Source organism: Myxocyprinus asiaticus, chromosome 15 (assembly GCF_019703515.2).
Source record: "Myxocyprinus asiaticus isolate MX2 ecotype Aquarium Trade chromosome 15, UBuf_Myxa_2, whole genome shotgun sequence".
Classification (NCBI taxonomy): Eukaryota; Metazoa; Chordata; class Actinopteri; order Cypriniformes; family Catostomidae; genus Myxocyprinus; species Myxocyprinus asiaticus.
This window is the reverse complement of record NC_059358.1, coordinates 36,964,949-36,985,950: the sequence shown is the minus strand read 5'-3', so window position 1 is coordinate 36,985,950 and position 21,002 is coordinate 36,964,949. Positions and strand designations below refer to the sequence as shown.

General features: G+C 37.2%; 1 protein-coding gene across 3 annotated transcripts in view; it reads right to left on the bottom strand.

Annotated features, from left to right (window-relative positions):
* Nucleotides 1-21,002, bottom strand: part of LOC127452959 (F-actin-uncapping protein LRRC16A-like) — a 175,574-nt gene that overhangs the window by 65,548 nt on the left and 89,024 nt on the right. For all 3 annotated transcript variants that reach the window (XM_051718871.1, XM_051718873.1, XM_051718872.1), the window contains exons 10-20: nucleotides 20,704-20,792; nucleotides 20,487-20,581; nucleotides 18,355-18,441; nucleotides 13,199-13,302; nucleotides 8,960-9,037; nucleotides 8,768-8,844; nucleotides 5,699-5,803; nucleotides 5,531-5,600; nucleotides 1,745-1,826; nucleotides 548-647; nucleotides 343-397 (exon numbers count right to left, since the gene is read on the bottom strand). In XM_051718871.1, the coding sequence (XP_051574831.1) occupies nucleotides 343-397; nucleotides 548-647; nucleotides 1,745-1,826; nucleotides 5,531-5,600; nucleotides 5,699-5,803; nucleotides 8,768-8,844; nucleotides 8,960-9,037; nucleotides 13,199-13,302; nucleotides 18,355-18,441; nucleotides 20,487-20,581; nucleotides 20,704-20,792 (942 nt within the window). The remainder of the gene's footprint in view (nucleotides 1-342; nucleotides 398-547; nucleotides 648-1,744; nucleotides 1,827-5,530; nucleotides 5,601-5,698; nucleotides 5,804-8,767; nucleotides 8,845-8,959; nucleotides 9,038-13,198; nucleotides 13,303-18,354; nucleotides 18,442-20,486; nucleotides 20,582-20,703; nucleotides 20,793-21,002) is intronic.

Here is a 21,002-nt window from a genome sequence, read left to right as displayed (position 1 = left end):
ATGAAAAATGCATAAAAATATAATCCAACAGAATTATTTTGTAATGTTGCATAACATTTGTAAGCCCCCTTTTTTTGAATGGATGGATGGAAAAAACAAAGATGGACAGCTACAATTGGAGCTTTCTGACTAACCCCTTTACTTGTAAACCCCTTTTTGAAAAAGTATTGTGGTGATCCCATTGATGGTATCAGATGGTAATACCATGGTACTTTGATACACAACAAATACCCTTCTTAACAGGTTTGGCTATTTCAACCATAATACATGTCCAAAAACTATGGTAGTACCATTACCATGGAAAACTAAAAAAGCAGCAAACGCAAAGTTTTGATTTCTTACCGATTCTTCCTCTTGAATCATGTGCACCAGGTTGTCCAAGACAGGAGCCAGATTTCTGAGCAAGGAGAAAAAACAAAACAAAACAAAACGCTCTATAACTATCATTTGACAATATGTTTAGTGTAGATATTTAACTTTTAGTTGTGTATATGGTGTACACATAGCATCTTACAGTGCGTTATCCATTGTATTCTTTGTCACTTACTTTGATTTGATATTGTTGAAGTTTTTGCCCAGTGACAGATGTCTTATTGAGCGGTTCTTAGCCAGCCATACTAAAAGAGTTGCCATATCAGAGTCCAGACCTGAGAAGACCAAGTAATGCACAACAATTAACAAGATTAATGGGAACTTCATTACATATGGCATGAACCAACCAGTCCAACAAAAAAAACAAAACAAACAAACACACTTTTAGAAAATGAACACGCTTTCAAAGCAGCTTTCTCTTGGCTTAATCAAACCTCCCCTGGTAATGGTAATAATAATTTGGCTTTTTTATCCCCTTGGAGCTTGATGGCGTCTGGCCACTATATGCTAGTGTTGTATAGATAAGAGCAATGACCCCGTTTACATGCACACCAATATGCTTATTACTCCCAGAAATCAGCTTATTTAAAAAAATCAGACATTTACATGACATCGAAATAATTGCATTATTCTCTGCTTTAGAACAGTGAAGAGGTATGCGCACAACACTTGGGTACATTGAATAAGCTGGTAAGAACAGCAGTAAAGTTTTTTTTACATGCAACGCGAAAGCGGCATAATGGGCAAAAGTCTACCCATGTCGTTCGGTTTATTCCTACGCTTAGTCCGTTTACTTGACAACACACGTTGCCGGCTTATTAGGCATAATCTGTGTAAGAATGTGCATGTAATCATGCTCAATGTGAAAATTGTTCTAAAATGTCTCCTTTTGTGTTCCAAGTCATACAGGTTTGGAACAACATGAGGTTGAGGAAATGATATCATTTTCATGTGACTAAGTAATTTGTTACATACGAAAGTGGTCTTTTAAGACACACAAATATCAAAACCTGCCTCGTAAAATTTTCCCTTTAAGATTTCATGTGAAAAAGTAAATTAGCACTTTAATGAGAAACAGATGTACTGCATCAAGTGTCTAAATAGGTCGACGCCTTCTGAGCAAAACCAATGGAGGAGAAAGCAAGAGAGGAAGCCTTCAGGTGAAAACAAGACAGTAATTATGTTTAGTCCTCAGGATGTCTATAATGACTAAATGCAAATGTGAAATGTGAAAGCACAGCTTTTCTCATGCTACTTGTAAAGCTTTCTCATCAAAAACATTGATCACTGCACATTGGGACAAAAAAGACTTTGGTAGACAGTGCAGCTTGTGTCGAAATCTGAGGTTCAGAATTCCTATTGGTTGACTGACCGTTATCAGAGATGTCCAGACAGGAGATGTTGGGAATTTCAGCAATACAGCCCTCCAGAATCTGGGAGCCTCCGGACCGCAGCTGAAAACCAATAGAAAACAAGACAGAACTATCAGAGACAGATCAGATCTTCCAGAGCTTTGAGATGCTAAGATCAGGGTTCCCACACCTTTGGAAAAATGAATTTCCATGACTGTTCCAGTCATTTGTGATTACTGGATACAGATTTTAAAAAACGACTGCACTCAAAATTAGCACTTTCAAGACAATGAAAATATTTTAGAGCTGAGTATAACTAGAAAAATGTAACTATTGAAATTTCATTATTTTTCTTACTAATTAATAATAAATTAGTAAGATCAAATCGATCAATGTTTTTTTTTTTCATTAACAAGATTTTCTTAAAGGGATAGTTCACCCTAAAATGAAAATTCTCTCATCATTTACTCACCCTTATGCCATTCCAGATGTATGACTTACTTTCCTCTGCTGAACACAAACAAAGGTTTTTAGAAGAATATTTCAGCTCTGAAGGTCCATACAATGCAAACGAATGGTGACCAGAACATTGAAGCTCCAAAAGCACATAAAGGCAATATATAAGTAATCCATCTGACTCCAGTGGTTTAATCCATGTCTTCAGAAGTAATATAATAGGTGTGGGTGAAAAACAGATTAAAATGTAAGTCCTTTTTTAATCTAAATCTCACTTTCACTTTCTTCTTGTTTGTTTTTTGGCAATTCACATCCTTCGTGCATATCGCCACCTACTGGGAGAATTTATAATAAAAAAAAGACTTACATTTTAATCTGCTTCTCACCAAAAACTATTATATCTCTTCTGAAGACATGGATTTAACCACTGGAATATATGGATTACTTTTATGCTGCCTTTATATGCTTTTGGACCTCACCATTCACTTGCATTTTGAAGACCTACAAAGCTGAAATATTCTTCTAAAATCTTAATTTGTGTTCTGCAGCAGAAAGAAAGTCATACACATCTGGGATGGTATGAGGGTGAGTAAATGAAGACAGAATTTCCATTTTTGGGTGACTTTTGTATGCCTGGAAATGTACATTTGGAAATTCCCTGACATTTCCTGGTTTTCCATGCCTATGGGAACCCTGAAAACGTCTTGGGAGTCAGTCATCATATGAAAGAAATGAAAGTATAAATGAAATATCTAGAGTTTGGGTCACATGAGATGCTCTACAGCAGGTTGAGAAAGTGGGTCAACATGAAAATTATGGATTATTTGGTAGCATGAAGGAAGCTGTATGAATGCAGGTAACTGATAAACCGAGCCATTTGCAACAGTGATACTTACACAGTGACCAAGCTTTAGGGAGCAGAAAGAAAAAGTGATGCACATATATGTTAGAAAACAGCCAACAGTTACTAATACACAAAGACAAAAAAGATCCATCAACCCCTGCTTAATTTTACAACCAAAATACCCAGTGTGATCTTTCAGCAACAATTAGGTATGTTGGATATCATTGGGATTTATCAAATTAGTTTTTCAGCCCATTAGTACAAATTCATTATCTAAACCGTTTTGCATTGGAAAATCTCAGCATGTGTGTGTCTGTGCGCTTGCAGACATATTGAGCCACAGGCTAAGTATGCTAAACTGCTTTGTGTTCTTGAGCATCAACACATACACATATCATTAATATGTGTTCATTTCTGGCCTTGGAAAGCAGCGCAATACACAGACATTTGAGAGGAACACAGAACATTTTTTGTGCAAAGTCTAAACAGCTCTGAGACGTTTCGAAACATTAGACGAGTGCTGGGGATCTGAATGACCCAGACTGGCACAAAATATACTTCTAGTAATTAAATCAAATGAAATAAATGGGTTCAGTAAATCTTTCTGCTTCCCCATTATGATTGTCATTTTAAGGTTTAATCACATCTTTCAAATGATTTCTGCTTGCATTTTTTATCTTCAGTACAAAGCATAATTTCAAATTATGAAAATTAGTGTTCAGTGGGTTTAACGTCAGCGTGAATCTAGCTTAGAAGTAAAAAAAACTGTCAAAATGTTGCCTAGGTCAAAAATCCTCAGGGCTTTTTACTCGAAACTTTAAAACACTCTGCTGCCATTGAAGGAAGGATGCTGAAAAGGGATGCAATGTAACTATACAGTAAGCACTGTTTACATGGAGCAAACTCCACCCACAGGAAATACGTCTGTAACTGGAAGTTCATCTGCCTAAAAAGTAGTTCCACCTCAAAAGGATGATTTAGACAACATTGCATCTCAAATAATAATAATAATTTTTTTATTATTTTATTTTTTTTATTTTTTTACACAGAATGAATAATTTAATACAGAATAAAAAATTAAGTGTTATAACAAAAAATAATCTTAACATTGCTTCTTTAAAAGCCTCCAGGGTACATGCCCCATAGACCTCCATTGTAAATGCATTACTGTGCACACATTATTCTACTTGTTTATGCAAACTAAGAGAAATTACTCTGGTAACACTTTCTATGAAGCCCATATTTATAATGCATTGTATAGTCATTATAATGCATTAGTAATATCTCATAATACACCTAATATGTTATAACTTCTCATAAATATTTGTAACCACAATTACAATACATTATAATACTATCCATACCTATCCATAGTTATACCTTAGAGTATAATGCATTATAACACCAGCAACATCCAATTTTACCTGCAGAAGTTACAATGTATTATATATAATTGTAATATATATAATAGGTATGCTTTAAGTAAAGTGACAGAAGCAATGTCTCCTTATAAACATCCATAAGATATTTTTAAGTGGTTATAAGACATTACAGCTCATGCTGGAAATGATATACATTACACATGCACAAAATCCCACAAAACACCCATTCAATGAAAATGTTGAGATATTACGAAAAACACTCAATTAAAATATATAAGAAAATGTAAATATGTTGATCACACATGTAGCCAATCTTCCAACTGATTCTATACTGGACTCAATAAACTTTCATGTTTGTGAATCTTATTTGGAGACTTAATTTATAAATAACTTCCAGTGTATAAGTTTGACTTGTAATGCATTGTTAAAAAGTTTATGTAATACATGTTACAAGCTTATGTTATGTCTGTTTATAAGATAATGCTTTTGTAACTTTCCTTACAGCAGGCAAAGACCATTTCTAATATGATCATGTTATAAAGCCTTTTGACTGTTTACGCTATGCTGCTTTTGTAGGACAGCACTTATACGATTAACTTTATTAACTTCCGCTGCGTTAAAATTGGATGTTGCTTGTGTTACAATTCATTATACTCTTAAGTATAAATAAGAATAGGGGATGTCTTATAATGCTTTATAACAGTAGTTATAATTATTTATGAGAAGTTCTAACTTATTATAAGGTGCATTATGAGACATTATGAATGCAGTATAATGCCTTTACAATGCATTATAAATATGGGCTTCATAGAAAGTATTACCATCACTCTTTGTTGTATTCGACAGCATGCCACAGATGCTGTTGCCCCAGAATGATAATTTAAATCCATTTAATCAGGGTTGATTATGCTGCAATGGATTTCAAAACAATAAGCAACATGGAATTACTGGATACCCAACTCGGTAAAAAGCTTTAAAAATGGCAAAAAAAGTTCAGCAATCAAAATATGTTGCCAATATCCATAAACATGTAAATTAAAATGAAAGAATTAGTAAAAATGCAGTTAATATAGAGTTTTAGGCACATGCAAAAACAGGTAAACTGAGTAGCAATACAGTGTTACCTCACAACAGCTGAGGTCCAGAGAGACGTCTTTAACATTGGGATTACTGGCCAGACCCAACAGAAGAGCTCTGTGAGAGTACACATTGGCTTTATAACAAACTTATCAGGAACAAACATGCATGTTTAAGTCATACTGAGGGAGTATGTAGTATTTTCAGTTTCATACTTTAAGGCCTCTGGGTGTAATTTGGTTCCTGATACGTTGATAGTGTTGAGAACCATTGCACTGCTGAAAAAGTGCTTAAACGCAGGAGGTGCATCTTTACCTTTCCTGTTGAGACATAAAAACACATAACAAGTAAGGTCAAGCTCACAATGGCCCTGTTTGCACCTGGTATTAACATCTGTCTCAAATGCATTCCAAATTTTTATTTGAACCACAAATGTGACATTTTAACCAGAATTTTAAATAATTTCATTAGAGCTCCTATATAACCTGAGATTCAGATGTACATGCATATAAAATTTATCAGTCAGGCAAACCAGAGAAGTTCTGTGAAGTCTTGTATATAATTAAACGGGATTGTCCAAAATGTTCAAAAAGAAGGTCTTTTTTGTAATGCACATAACCACCAAAGTTTGAAACCTTTTATTTGAACGCAATGGATGATTGACAGATGCGTAGGTGGGTCTTTCAGTTTTTATGGGATGCATCAGGATGCATTCCCATTTACATTACAAATGTGATGTGGTCACATGCGTTTTCAATGTGGTTCGAGTGATTGGATCACAAACCATTTTGGACCCCATTTACACCTGAAGTTAGTGTTATACACTCATAGTCAGATCACCCCAGATTAGAGATAATTAAGACTGATAATCGGTTTGACTTATATTTTTAACCAATATTTACACTTTTCCACTTAATTAGGGGTTCAAGCCTGAAGGGCTAGAAACCCTATTGTTTTTGTTAGTATTATTATTTATTATTATTATTATTATTATTATTCTGCCCTAAAACTGATTGTGCAGACCAAACCGTAAGGCCTAGAGACTTTTTTGCTCCGCCCCTTCATTTTCCAGCTATTTTTTTTTTTTTTTTTAAACAAACTAGTCCTAGGCTGTTCGCCCGATCGGAACCAAACTAGTGCAGAAAGATTCAGCAATATGAAAGTCCCAATATGAAAAGTTATCAAAGGAATTTTGAAATTTGTATTCTTCGTCAAACGGTACACCAAAACGTACATAGTGGGCGTGACCACTTTTACTAAAACGGTTGTAACTCTTGAACGAAATGAGATATTCTCACAAAATTTGGTACACACATATAAGGGGCCATTCTAAGGAGACACAAACAAATTGCACGCCTCTGCCTCTTGGTGGCACTATAATAATTAAAAACGTCAAAATGTCTCTAACTATAGAACCGTCGGTCCCGGTTGAAATTTCGCATGCAGTGTCTTTGTCCAAGCTGTCGTCAAGGTCTACGAGGACAGTCACATATCTTGAAAAACGTGGCCGCCGTCGACCAATCAGCTTTCATCAGATTTTAAATAGGGTTAAATAAGGCCAGTCGGAACGAAACCTGGTAGGCCTATTTGTCTCATGGCCCAAAAGGTCTGTGCAAAATTTGAAAAAAATAAAAAATAAAAAAAAAAATAAAAAAATGGCCACCAACGCTATTGTGTTTTACATGCGTGTAAATGGTTGTACATACCTCTGTGTTTCACAAAGAAACACGTTATTCATACCATAAGATAGACCTCCTCTTTCTGAACAACTTCGCCTTAAGAAACATTGGTGTGAATAAAATCATTCGTTAAATATTTGAGATTATATATAAAAAATAAAAAATAAAAACTTTTTCTAACTAGTCCTAGGCCGTTTGCCCGATCGGAACCAAACCAGTGCAGAAAGATTCTCTGGAGTCCCAATATCAATAATTATCAAAAAAGTGGGAACTTTCCATGCACCTTTGCAACAGTACGTCAAAACGTACGAAGTGGGCGTGGCCACTTTTTCTTAAATGGTTAAAACTCTTTAATGGAATAAGATATTATCACCAAATTTAAAACACTTATGTAGGCGGTCAATCTGATGACACATGAAACAAATTGTGCACCTCTGCCTCTTGGTGGTGCAATAACAGTCAGGACTGTAAATAAATACCATATCCCTGTGCTACCTAACCTGATGTTTCTGAAAATTAAGGCACTTTAACATTGTTTTAGTTGCTAACAGACTGTCTAATTAATACTTAATATCTGTTACATACTGTATGTACTTAAAGGACCTTAAAGGCTTGAACCCCATTAATTGCTGCCTGCAGTTATATTTGGTTATTGTTTTTTTGTTTGTTTTTTTTTGTTTTTTATCGGGTTTACCACTAAAGTTGGATACAAAAGACATTACATTTTAAATATTAAGTGAGGGGCTTTGCATATTGCAACTAAAAGTAGTCAAATTAATTATTTGCAGACTGTGCACAATAATAGTTTTGTAAAGCAGTTCACCAGAGGTTACTGATAAATGATTAAGTTGTTCATGTGCCTAAAAGCAGAAATAAAACAAAAATTAAACATCGGTTATGCATATGATTGGACATTTAAACACAAAATAAGTCAAGTTTCGTATCGGTCATTAAAAACTAATATCGGTCATTCTATACTGCCAGATGAATGCTAATGCATCAGAGAACTGACTGTAAACGTTCATCTGAGATAATGTCTATAGTGTTGAGGAACTCATAAATGGAGGCAGGTGACTGAAAGCAGGTTGGATTATTAGGACCCTTCTCAGATTACCTTGCCCTCAGGGAGAGGAGGCTGCCGTTATACCATAACCCTCCTGAGAATACAGTATTTCCCAACCTCATGCTTCTGACTCCCATTCTTTCTTTCTCTCTCTCTCTCTCTCTCTCTCTCATGTATTTAACCTCCTCCCTCACACATAAACACACACAAAGGGTGAGAGAGAGAACTGGACACCAATTCAATACATTGATGAGCACCATCAGGCAAGCTCAGCCTGGCAGTATCATGGGAGATGTGTGTCCAAAGGTTCTTTTGTAAACTCAAAATGTTGCTCTCACTGCTTCATGTGTTATATTCTTCGTCAAATCTAAACTTAAACGCTGATAAATGACTAATATTTAAATAATAATTGGCATACTAACAAAGATTATGACCACATGGAGCTGTCAATTCTAAGACAGAGCTTTTTTTTTTTTACTTAAAGGGATAGTTCACTCATTGCGAAGTTCAGGGAAAAAACATCAAGTCAAGTAGGTGTGTACCTGAGGGCAAAGATGCTTTTTGACACATTAAGGATGGTGAGGTGCTGGACAGAACCTCTGAGCAGCGCAGAACACACCTAACATACAGAAAAATACAAATTCACATAAATTCATCTTTCAACATTTGTTCAACAGCTGCATATAAGCTGATTGCGAAGGAAATAATTAGTATTGTCACAGTTTGTAACTCACTAAGTCAAGTGAGCAGTCTGTGTTGGACAGGTCCAGGGTGTGCAGGGTGTTGGGCTGGCCAAGGAAATTGTAGAAATTCTGAAATATTAATGAGACACATTATATTACACATTAAAAGAGAACAAAAACAAGGATAAAAGACACATTTGATGTTAAATTTATTCTAAAGCAATTCATTTAAGATGCAGCACGTGTAATTTTAGTGTTTTAAATACAAATTTGTCCTGAACAGAGTGCTTTACAATTTTATTTTATTGTTAGCCTTTTTATTATATGGGAGACCAGGGCTAGTGGGCTTAAAGTGGGTGTATTTTTTAATTTTCCCTGTTAATTCCCAGAAAAAACTGATACAATTCATTGACAACACGTTGACCTTTTGTGACAACTTTTCCCAAGGGGATGTTGTAACACTATATGGGGTAAGTTTTCACTATTGAACCTGCTTTTAAACCAGTGCTGTAGGTTTCATTGCGGGGGACACTTTCCCTCATGACCCTACAGTCACCACCACCAGAACAAAATGCTGTTTACACCACTTAAATCCACAGTCTATCTCAGGCTTTTCAGGAAAATTTACAAAGTAAAACAATTATAAGGCACAAAATGATTCAGGAAACAACAAAAATGGAAAAGGCAACATACTAAAATTCAAAACATACACACACACACACACACACACACAATTTGTTTTGGTCAACAAATACTGTAAATGATAAATTGATAAATTAATACGCAGAAGTATTTGTCCTCTTAAGAGCTGTCATCAGTTAATGCACTTTAGAGGCTGCATTTAAAAAAGCTTCAAAAGTAGCATTCTGATCAAAATGCCTTTTCACCTGCGACCTTCCCTGAAGTATTTTGCCCTATAATGAGAGTCCTGTTGACATGCATCTAATCCCTTGAATGTTAGGTCAGAACCGTAACTCTACACCATGAGAGCATGACGTGCATGCTGATATTCGCCTGTTGGACAGCAAACAGCTCCACAAACACACGCACATCAATACTGCACTGAGAACAGAAAATCAATGACGCATGGGATTGTGAGTGTTAAAAGAAAAGACAGATTGCACAGACCCCCTGGCTGGTGGTGAAAGTGTAAGATATCAGATATCAATCCTTAATATCGGAGTTAGGGTTGGATCAATACCAACATTTTGGCTTTGGCACAATACCAGTCTCTAGCACCATGGGATCCATGCCAAATCAATACCTTAGGCAACAAATAAAAACAGCCATGGGCGACTGATGAAATTAAACCAGGGCTGTCAACAGATTCAACAATCCATTATCAATAATTTGTGATTAATCTCCAAGTCAAAACCTTACAATCTTTTTGTAGTTAATGTTGCAATGCATTCAGTTCTCTTTTAAGGAAAGAAAACAAAATAATGTGCAAGTTTTGGGTTCAACATATCATTGTCAACAAAATAACTTTTACACTTCACGTCACACGGGCTGAACTGCAAAACTGTGTTGAACAGCAATACACTGTCATCCGGTACAGGTAAAAAAAAAATAAAAAATTACAATATTGTCCAGCTGTACATTTTTTGGTACAGCAGTATCTGTACCCAATCAAGGTTTAGAACATCATTGATCTTACATGTTTTATTTTATTTATTTATTTTGTTTCACTCTTGTTTTTATGACTTCTTGGGCTCTATTTTTGTGAGCACGTAAGGCGCAGAGCTACGAGCAACAACCGCAGGCAACATTTTATCCAATTTTCTTGAAAGCGTTAATTCTAATCATAATTTTCGTGCCAGCGCAAAGCACAAGTGGGTGTGGGTGGGAGTTTTTGTGCTATCTGTGGGTGCATGCACGCAAACTTAAATTATATCTCGATATTTTTCAGCCCATTGACGATTTTCGATATATATCTCGATAATTATGCATTTGCTCTAAAAGGGCTCAAAAGTGGGATTTTTTTGGGTTTGTTTTATCAGTGGAACCATCATTTCATCCAAACAGCCAAGTAGATTAAATATTTTAAAGACATTAAATAAAAATCTAATAATTTGTTTTTCATTAAATAAACACGAGAGAATGAAATTCAATCACTTTCATTGATATGCACTTTATATTTCATACACAATGATACATAGTAGCTTAATAAAAAAAGTATTATTTACCTTCAAATGTTTTTTTACTGTGCAAAGCTACTTCACTGACTTATTTTTGAAACCCCAGTTGAACATTGCATTATTCTAAATTATTACTGTGGGACACATCAGGTTAATTATTATAATATAATGCTGAATTATTGCATTATTGCATTATTATTCTGATTATTAGATTTGCTTTATACAAAAGTAATCTATTTATGTCCTGTTTACTTTACCTTCACCTGGGGCTTTTATTTTGACACCGAAAGTGCTGTGGTATTTATTTCAGCTTCACAAGGAGCTTTTATTTCGACACAGAAAAGGCAATAGACCTTTTTCACACTCCAGATTTTGGAATACGGAAGTAAAGGTGTAAGTGCAGGGTAAACTTCAAAAGCGGTGAATGGGAAACCACAGCAAATATTATTTTCACTTATCCATTTGCTCCAAGAACAAAAGAAAAAATCCACTCTTACATTTGAATGACTTTCCAGAAAAAAAAAAAAAAAAAAAAGAGTGGTGGATTAAGACAGTCAGGTGGGAGAAGATGCCAAATTTACTGTCACTCTCTCAACAGCTGTAATAGAAACCCCCTCGCAGCTGTAATAATTTGTTTTTTAAAACGGATTCCAGGGTAATATAACACAAAGCATAATGTTATAAACTTACACTCAATATTTAAAAAAATTATCATATAAAAAAGTTTGCTAGATTTACGCTGCTAAATAAGGCGGAAACGTGTCATCACAGTCTGTGAAAAAGGTCTATGTAGTATATTTGACAGTTTACAATGTTCTGCATTTCCTGAAACGCTATAATCTCCGGCTTTTCTGTTATTCTGTGCTGCGTTTGTAGATTTGAATAATAACTTGTATAGTAACTGTTACTAATGTTTGGAATTGTGCGAATGCTTGAACCTGCATTACTTTGATTTCACAATGCACGTGAACTGATCTGAGAGCTCAACCATGCGTGTATACACAGATCAGCGTGTCACCGGTTTATACTGAATCACACACACAGACCATGTTTATCTGTCTTAAAAAAATGTAGCCTTTTGTGGATTAATAAATATATGACCAACTTGCCATTTTGATGTTATTTTGATTAATTGTGCAGCCCAGAAGGATCGTGAAATTAGTCTACTGATGCACTATTTATGAAACTTAATGGCCAAATGAAAGCACGTTAAAATAATCGCGATATTGACGATATTGGTAAATTTTACATCATCAGCAAAATTATCTCGATTATATCCTTAATATTCTATATATTGCCCAGCCCTACTGGTGCTTGAGGGAATGAACTATATGATAGGAGGCAGACGGTGGAATAATAACAGGTGAAAACCTCAGAATTAAATTGCACTTAATCCAGCCCATTTGCGGGTTGCACGGGCGATTTCGCCAAACCCACTTGTGCCTAGACTTACTGCATGCTTGCATGAAAATACCAAAACGTCATGGCCGGGGCCTGGGTAGCTCAGCGAGCAAAGATGCTGACTACCACCCCTGGAGTCGCGAATTCGAATCCAGGGCATGCTGAGTGACTCCACCTAAGCAACAAAATTGGCCCGGTTGCTAGGGAGCGTATAGTCACATGGGGTAACCTCCTCGTGGTCGCAATAATGTGGTTCTCACTCTCGGTGAGGCACGTGGCGAGTTGTGCGTGGATGCCGCGGAGAATGGCGTGGGCCTCCACACGCGCTTCGTCTCCGTGGTAACGCGCTCAACAAGCCACGTGATAAGATGCGCGGATTGATGTCTCAGACGCGGAGGCAACTGAGATTCGTCCTCCGCCCCCTGGATTGAGGCGAGTCACTACGCCACCACAAGGACTTAGAGCACATGGGAACTGGGCATTCCAAACTGGGGAGAAAAAAATAAAAATAAAAATAAAAACCTTCATGGCCATGCCCACTGACTTGACGCTTATTACGTATGGCATAGCGCTGTGCTTAAAGCTAGTGCTCTTTGTCTTAGAGCGTAAAAGAAAATCAACATAACTGCGTGAAAAAATTCCCTGAAAGGCTAGAGTTTTTTGGTCCATTCAGCTATAAGGTCAACAGTTAATTCGAAATGGATCTTGCCCCAGGCTCAGGTGTGTCTGGACATGTGAATGTAGTACTCACCGGAAGGTCATCCCCCCGCAGCACATTTCCTGAGAGGTCAAGATGGGTGAGTGTGTTGGGGGTGGACGGGTTGGCACTCAGTGACTGAGCAAGGCTGTTCACCCCTACAACTCACAGCAGGAAAACAAAGAACACAGTAGTTCTGTTACAGACTTGTTGAATTACTAATTTGAGATAACTGCGATACAATAATTTGTTTTCTTTTTGCTAGAAATTCGAAATTAAATTAACAATCTGCAACTAGCAACTAGCATGCTGTTATTGGTCATGTAACATCCATTACAAGTGTCACAACGCAATAAGTTAAGTTTTCAGCCACAAGTAATTTGTCTGTCCACATTGACAGCAAATGGCATGACGTAACACATCCAACTAGAACATATTTAATGTTTAATATACAGTTATATGCAGTGGGATTGTAGACAAATTATATTTCACTGTGGACAGGGTTACCTAGTGAAACACCACAGAAATAGAAACTATGCAACCAAAAAAATGTCCTGTTGCTCGTCACTCGTCACGGTCAGAGCTGGTTATTAACAAGGAACATTTGGCATTTATTTCTTGCCGCTTTATAGCATCACACCTGGTCAGGACACTGTTCAGTAAAAACATACTATAAAATGACTTCTTTTACTATAAATTACTTTTTTACAATAGGGCTTTTGCCTCTTTATTAGACAGTATAGTGAAAGGTGGACAGGAATTTATTGGGGAGAGAATGGGTGAAAGGAAGGGCACTTTGCAGTCCAAACTCAAACCTCTTTACCCACATGAGCACCACAGCTCATGTAAAAAAAAGCATGTACACTACCACTGTGCCATGGCTCTGACAACATGTACTTTTAGGCATTTAACATGCATTTACATCTTAATAGTTATAGTCAAGATGAAGCACCGTTCGCAGTCCATGTTACTTTCAATCAAAGGTAGGGCGGGAGTTGATTGGATCATAAAAAGGGGCACCAGAATTACATACTGGAATGGAGTCAGTTGGTTGGAGGGAAGGGGGTGCAAAATTAGAGTAATTAGTTTTGTCAGCCAAAAAGGAAAGTTATTTCAGATTTTAAAGTTACACTACAATTTTTTTTTCTCCTATGGAATAACATGTACTGAAGAATCGTGCACAATAAGACCAGAAAGTGTATCAGGAAACTAAATAGGGTCATTTTGTTTTCATGGTGACTTTCAAAAAGAAGTTCTCTCTTACTTAGTAAAAACACTTAGCATGTATGAAAACCCAAAACCCAAGACTAGCAAGTGGCATTTCCCATGATGACACTGCCAGCCTTCTCTAGCTTACAGTTTAAGGACGTCCTGCTGTTGCTGACATTTCTGCTAAGTGGCTGCTTACAAGTCTAACTGGGTTGTGAAAGTTATGGCAAACTAATTACATACTGTGTTATAAACCTCTTTAGAAAAAGATGAGTAAGTCTCTTCAAATATGTCCTTACATAATCCAGCAGGAACAACCAGGCAGCATGGACCACACCTTAAGCGATAAGACGACTACAGCTTCCCTCTTGCTCTGACACAATGATCATTTTGAGATAATTAGCGCCTGTAAATGGCAGGAGTCTCCTACATGTTAATTGGTGACTTTATAAGCCATGAAACCCAGTGGTGAGATGAGGTGCAAATGAGTTTTACAGGCAGCCAGCAGTGTCAGCTCTGAACTAAGTGTTGAAGACCTTATTACACTGGAAAAAAAGAGCTAGGCCAATTGTTAATATGCATTTGAGGTTATAGATTCAAAATGAGATTTGTTTATTATATTAAAAGCAGGGATGCATGATATAGCAGTGATCGGCATGAGTCAATATTAGCATTCAAAGAATTATCAATATGAAATTGGAAGTAGATAATATTCCAATTCAAACAGTATAGTTTTTCTATGGCAGTTTTCGAAATACCAAACTGTTATCCGTAATTTCTATTGTGCATCTTATATAGATTATTACAAGATTAAAACTTCTTTGTGAATATAGTTTTTTTTAAAGCAACACACCAAATTATATATATTTAAAATATTGGCCATCATATTGGTTGTTAGACATACAGTACTGTAGTAAAACAAAACATTTTCTTATCAGTGCATCCCTAATTTAAAATACAAAAAAGACAAGAATGTGGCCCTTTGTCGGCTCTTCTGTCGAGTTGACGCTTTACTCTGTGTCTATTACAGTCCGATTGACATGAAAAACAATCACAGATTGTACTTTTCCATTAAGGGCCGTGGTTATCTGAGATATTATACTATAATAGAAGCCTTTATAATTTATAATTTGCATAATCAATGACAAGTGCGATTCGGAGGTTTCATTTTTCCTTCCAACATTACATTTTTTCTCTACTGATGGTTAGGTTTAGGTTTGGGGTTTGAGTTTGGGGTTATAGTTTATAAAATATGCATTCCTTTTCACTGAATTACATCCTGTACAGCAGAAACAACTCGCTTTACAACTCGCTTTTGGTGCCCCTCCGTGGACATTACACCTGGAAAATGGAGCTCACACGTCCATACGCCCAAAAACACTTACCGCTTTGGCCACTGGGGGCAGTGTTTCACATTTCAGCAAGCACAGACCGATTTTAGCCGATTTTAACCTACTGTTTCCAATTTCACTATGAGATCTGTCTAAAGTCTAATTGTCCAGCTTTTTGGTTATTGTTTTGTTAGTAACAGTAGTTCTTTTCAGTTAAAGTTTTAGTTTCTTGGGTCTCTATGGGAGTTCTGCTGTTGACAGGAGCTAAAAATGCTCCTTGACCTTCTTCCACTGATCTGACCCACAGACAGGAAGTGTCTGTCAGCCATGATGTGCTGAGCACTGGGGCTGTCAGATGTCACTGCAAATGTACATTTTTACAACAGAAAAACTGGAGAACCTAATATTTTTTAGATAATAAAATCCTCTGTCAGAAGTCTAGAACGGGCCCACTGACCTTTAGTATGTGTTATATGTTAACCAGTGGCGATTGCTTTAAGACGACATGAGAAGCATGGCCTCACCTTAAAATTTTATCTGAACCGTGGCATTGACACATTTAATAAATGTCCAAATAATTATTTATATACTGTATGTATAGTCAGTGGATGCACATCCCATAGAGCGCTATTGAAGTCGTGCTTCAATGGGAGCATATGGCAGATACCTGTACCATTGATTCCACTGGAACAAATATTGATGTTCATTGGACAAGAGGCTCTAGACACACCATTCTGAGTCCTATTTAGATGTTGTGCTTCACTGGATGCCTCCAGTATGGTAGAATCGTGAGCACTCTTTGCATTGGAAACATAATCGGATTGTTCATTGAACATTGGGCTTTCAATTAATGTATTTTTGTCCTGCCTGGTGGATGATCTGTGCTTCCCCACTCTCTGCCACTGGTGTTTACCAGCTCTCTTTAAACACTATTACATTTTACCATGTAATAAATACATTTTTTAATTGAAAGGTTGTATTAAATCTATTAAAATGGACCAAGATTAGTAAATGCTGCAAAAAATATTGTTCATTGTTTATTCATATCTAATGCATTAAAATTAGGGTGTGTAATCCAGAGAGGCTAGCAGTTAGCAAGCTAGCTTTGAAAGCACAGAGCCCACCCTCGCTTCAGAGGTATCTCCAAAGCCACGCCTCCTTTATCACACATGAACACACACACACACACACACACACACACACACACACACACACACACACACACACACACAAAGCAGAGTCTAAGCGCCAGGCGGAGAGATGTGTTGGTGGAATCGATCGCAACGGTCGTTTCCTTTTACTGATGGTTCAGGAGGAACATAAGGTAGCTGCGGTTCGCCTTCCATTCTCGCGCTCGCTCTGCACAGCCTCAAGGAACCCGCGCTGATGACGTGTGATTGTCTGCGTAAACAAGTTGCGTGGCGGTATGCAAATATAGATCGAAGGATATCCTATCATTACATTCGGACCGAATGCAATGATTGGTCGATCATTTTTTAGTCCTGTCCCTTCCACAGAAGATATATATAAATCTATATCATATATATATTTTTTTTACATTTAGACCACTTAAATTATTGATTGCTATCAGGATGTGAAGAGACTTTCAACCAGTATAACACCCTAGCTTTAAGTAATGGTAACACATAGAATCTTATTTTAAAGTGTTACCGAAAGATTTTAATCACTTTTTTTCTTTTATCAAAGCTTTTACTGTTTACCACTTAAGTCATAAACAGTACAAAATTTAGCTAAGTACTGCTACACATTTCCCATTTAATGTGATCATTTACTGCGAGTAACATCACAAGACCAGATCATTAATCTGTTCAACACCTGCTTCGATCATTAAATCACAGCCAATAATCTTCACATAAATTCTCTGTATAATTCATCTTGTGCTCTGCAGTCATTTATCTTCTTGCTGGTTACAGGTTTGTGAGTTGAGAAATGACTCAGTAAATCTGCCAGTATTGATGTTTCCATGGGAAAAATAGATCAATAAGTAGATACATTTCCAGCAAATATATGTACGACCAAAAATCAACAACAAAATGTAAATTTATGTGACAACTTTTTGCAAGCCAATTTCAGAAGCCAACAAAAATCAATGGAGAAAGAAAGAGAACAGACAGAATGAGAGAGGTGGGAAAGGAAGGGAATTTATATATATATATATTATAATGCATTACACTGATCCAAAGACCTACAGTTCATTGCTTATATTAGATAAACATGGCAAGCTAACTTAAATGTGAACAGAATAAGTGATACTGGTTGAAATTACACATGGACCTAAACGTGTTAATCGTTAGCACCTAAAGCACCAGGGCTGCATTTCCCAAAAGCATCGTAAGCCTAAGTAGATCGTAGAATCCATTGACGCCAATGGTCCCTACAATCAACTTAAGCTTACAATGCTTTTGAGAAATGCAGCCCAGGCCTGTCAATGCAACTGTGAACTTGATGGACTGATATATATTAGGGATCAACAACTGTAGCGATTGTGTTTTCAACATTGTTTCATAAACGGAACTAAAGCAATAAGCACAGATCCCTATAACTGAATCAGCACAACAGTCACAGGTTTTGCACATGACATTTCCTCAAGGGATGCATTTAACTGTAATTCACAAGGAGTGTTGACATTTAGATGGCTCCCTGACTCACCTTTGGGTGACAATGAGGTTCTGGAGAAGTTTAGATGCTTGAAGCCCTTGCGGAGTTTGGCAAACTGTGCACCCAGAGAGGCAATTCCTGCAGGGAAAAGTCATAATTGCAAACAATGAACAAACATGGTAATATACATCATGTTATGCTTTGGAATCATGAATAAACAGGAGTACCTTTCTTAAGGCTTCAATAGCTGTAATATTGCATCTGTCAGTTAAAGGCTCTTTTTGAGTGTCTGAAAACCGACAAGACATTTAAATTTTCTGAAGTGGTGCATGACCGTATGAAACTCGCTGGCACAATTCTAAGGTGTTCTGGGTGGTTTCTAGGGCACTGCTTGGTGGTTGCTAGGAGTTGGCTAGGGCATTGCTAGGCGGTTACTAGGGTATCATGAGTGGTTGCAATGGCATTTCCAAGAAACTGTTCATTGTTCCACATCAGAAGAGCCCACCATCAAGCATGAATAAAAAATTAAAAACAATTATTGACATTTTTCTCTCTCATACTTTCTGGTTCTTGCTTGCCATCTTCTTTCTTTGGCATTTTCTATCTGGCATCATTCTTTCTAGCAACTAATAAAGTAAACAGCTTAATTGTCCATATAAATCACACACTGAAAAGAAGACTTGCAAAACACAAATACACAAAAAATTTATCTTCCACGGGGCAGACGGCATTCCCTCCTGCTGCATCTTACATGAGGTCAAGCCTGTCCACACACAGCGCTAAAGACCCATGGTCATGTTTTATTCTTGGTCTGTGGAAAAAGTTCAGACATCGGAGGTTCCATGGGAGTTGTCCAATAGTTAACCTTTCTTAAGTTTTGCCGAATAGTCTAAAATGTCCCCATTACAACATCTTAGATTTGGAAATCGAGAACAGCAATCGTTACCAAATGATTTTCATGAAGTGTAGTTCTGTTAATTGTTTTTAAACATCTACACTCTGCATTCAATCAAACAGACAACACATATTTCTACTGCGACGTGACCATTGGTTGCGTGAAACAACAAAAATGCAACACAGCCAGTGTAGTCTGATTTGTGAATAAATTACTCTTGTAACCAGTTCTTTTTAATGAATCTTTCAAAACGACTCACAAAAGAGTCACAGATTAACTCATCGGTCTTAGGCTGCATCCGTACTAATCCCTTTTCATGTTTTTCTAACGTCATCATTTTCCAAAATATGGGGTAAGGGAAAGTGTTTTTGAAATGCTCCATTGTTGGTGGAAGAGAGGTGTTAACATAGCAAAATCTATGAGTTTTCAAACTAAAATGTATTAGCGTGGACATGGCCATAGACAATTGGTCTATGACCCATACAGAACAGTTTACGCAGTTGCAATAGACTAATCAATACTTTACAAAACAGTATTGTTTACATTCTTGCATTTTGGCCATAACATATATAAACAAAATACAGTAAATGGTTGTGACGAGGAGGAGGGCGGGGCCGGGCCGTGACTACGCCTGGCCCCCAGTCGGGCTAATCAGCCGAGGAGAGGGATAAGCGCAGCAGGATGCGGCAGTTCGAGAGAGAGAGAGACAGACACACGGCAGCTGTGTGTGGCTCTCTCTCTCTCTCAACCTGCCGCATCCCGCTGCACTTATCCCTCTCCTCAGCTGATTAGCCCGATCGGGGACCGGGCGTAGTCACGGCCCGGCCCCGCCCTTCTCCTTGTCACAATGGTATAATATAGTGAGGATCAATTATTTGGGGCAAAATACAAAAATTACAAAAACAAGAACCCAACCAAACATAAAACACCCGGACATGGTCAACAGGACTCAACAAAATACCCATGAGAGGGAAACAAACAGAAGGAAACCAACAAACTAGCACAACTAGAACTTGACATCAACCACTGTGACCAACAGGAAACACAGAGAACCAGATTAGAAACAGAAGGAAGAATCCGACACAAGACAGAGCACACAAAGGGAATATAATGCAGGAGAAATCAAGAGCACAAACGAACAGGTCAAGGAAATAAATGAATAACGAGACAAACGAGGAAGTGGGGTTTTAAACGAGATGGGGAACAGTTATACATTTTTAGTATCAGTTTACCACACAAACCTATTTTGCACAGCTGAGAGGATATTAATGCTTTGACAGTTACTTACCTCTGTCCTCGAGAGGATTGTTGGCAAGGTTTAAGGTGTGCAGTCCTGAGTTGGTATTGTGGGCGAGGGCATTTGCCAATTTCTGTGCAAAGTCCCTGTGAAGCAGAAATAGAGACTTCACACTCTGCAGCAAAATATCTGCCATCTCAGGTAGCTGTTTCAAACATACTTAGCAGAATATGAGCTATAGAAAAAGCTGTAAAGTCACATTGCTTACGTTTTGAGACCAGCATTGTCCAGAACCAACTCCTCTAGCCGACTCGATCGGGCCACAACTCTCAGAATTTGATCGCAGACATCTGCAGACTGAAAACACACACACCAAACATGATTACTTTAATCAGAAATGACTTCCCCAAATCTGGCCACAGACATCATATTTCAAATGTCATAAGATGATGTTGGTGACTAGCTTTTAATAAGATTAGCTCACTCTACTGAACAAACTGTTTTAAATGATGTGTTTTGGTTGGTCTTCTGAATAACAATTTTTTGTATTAAATGTTTTGTAATATA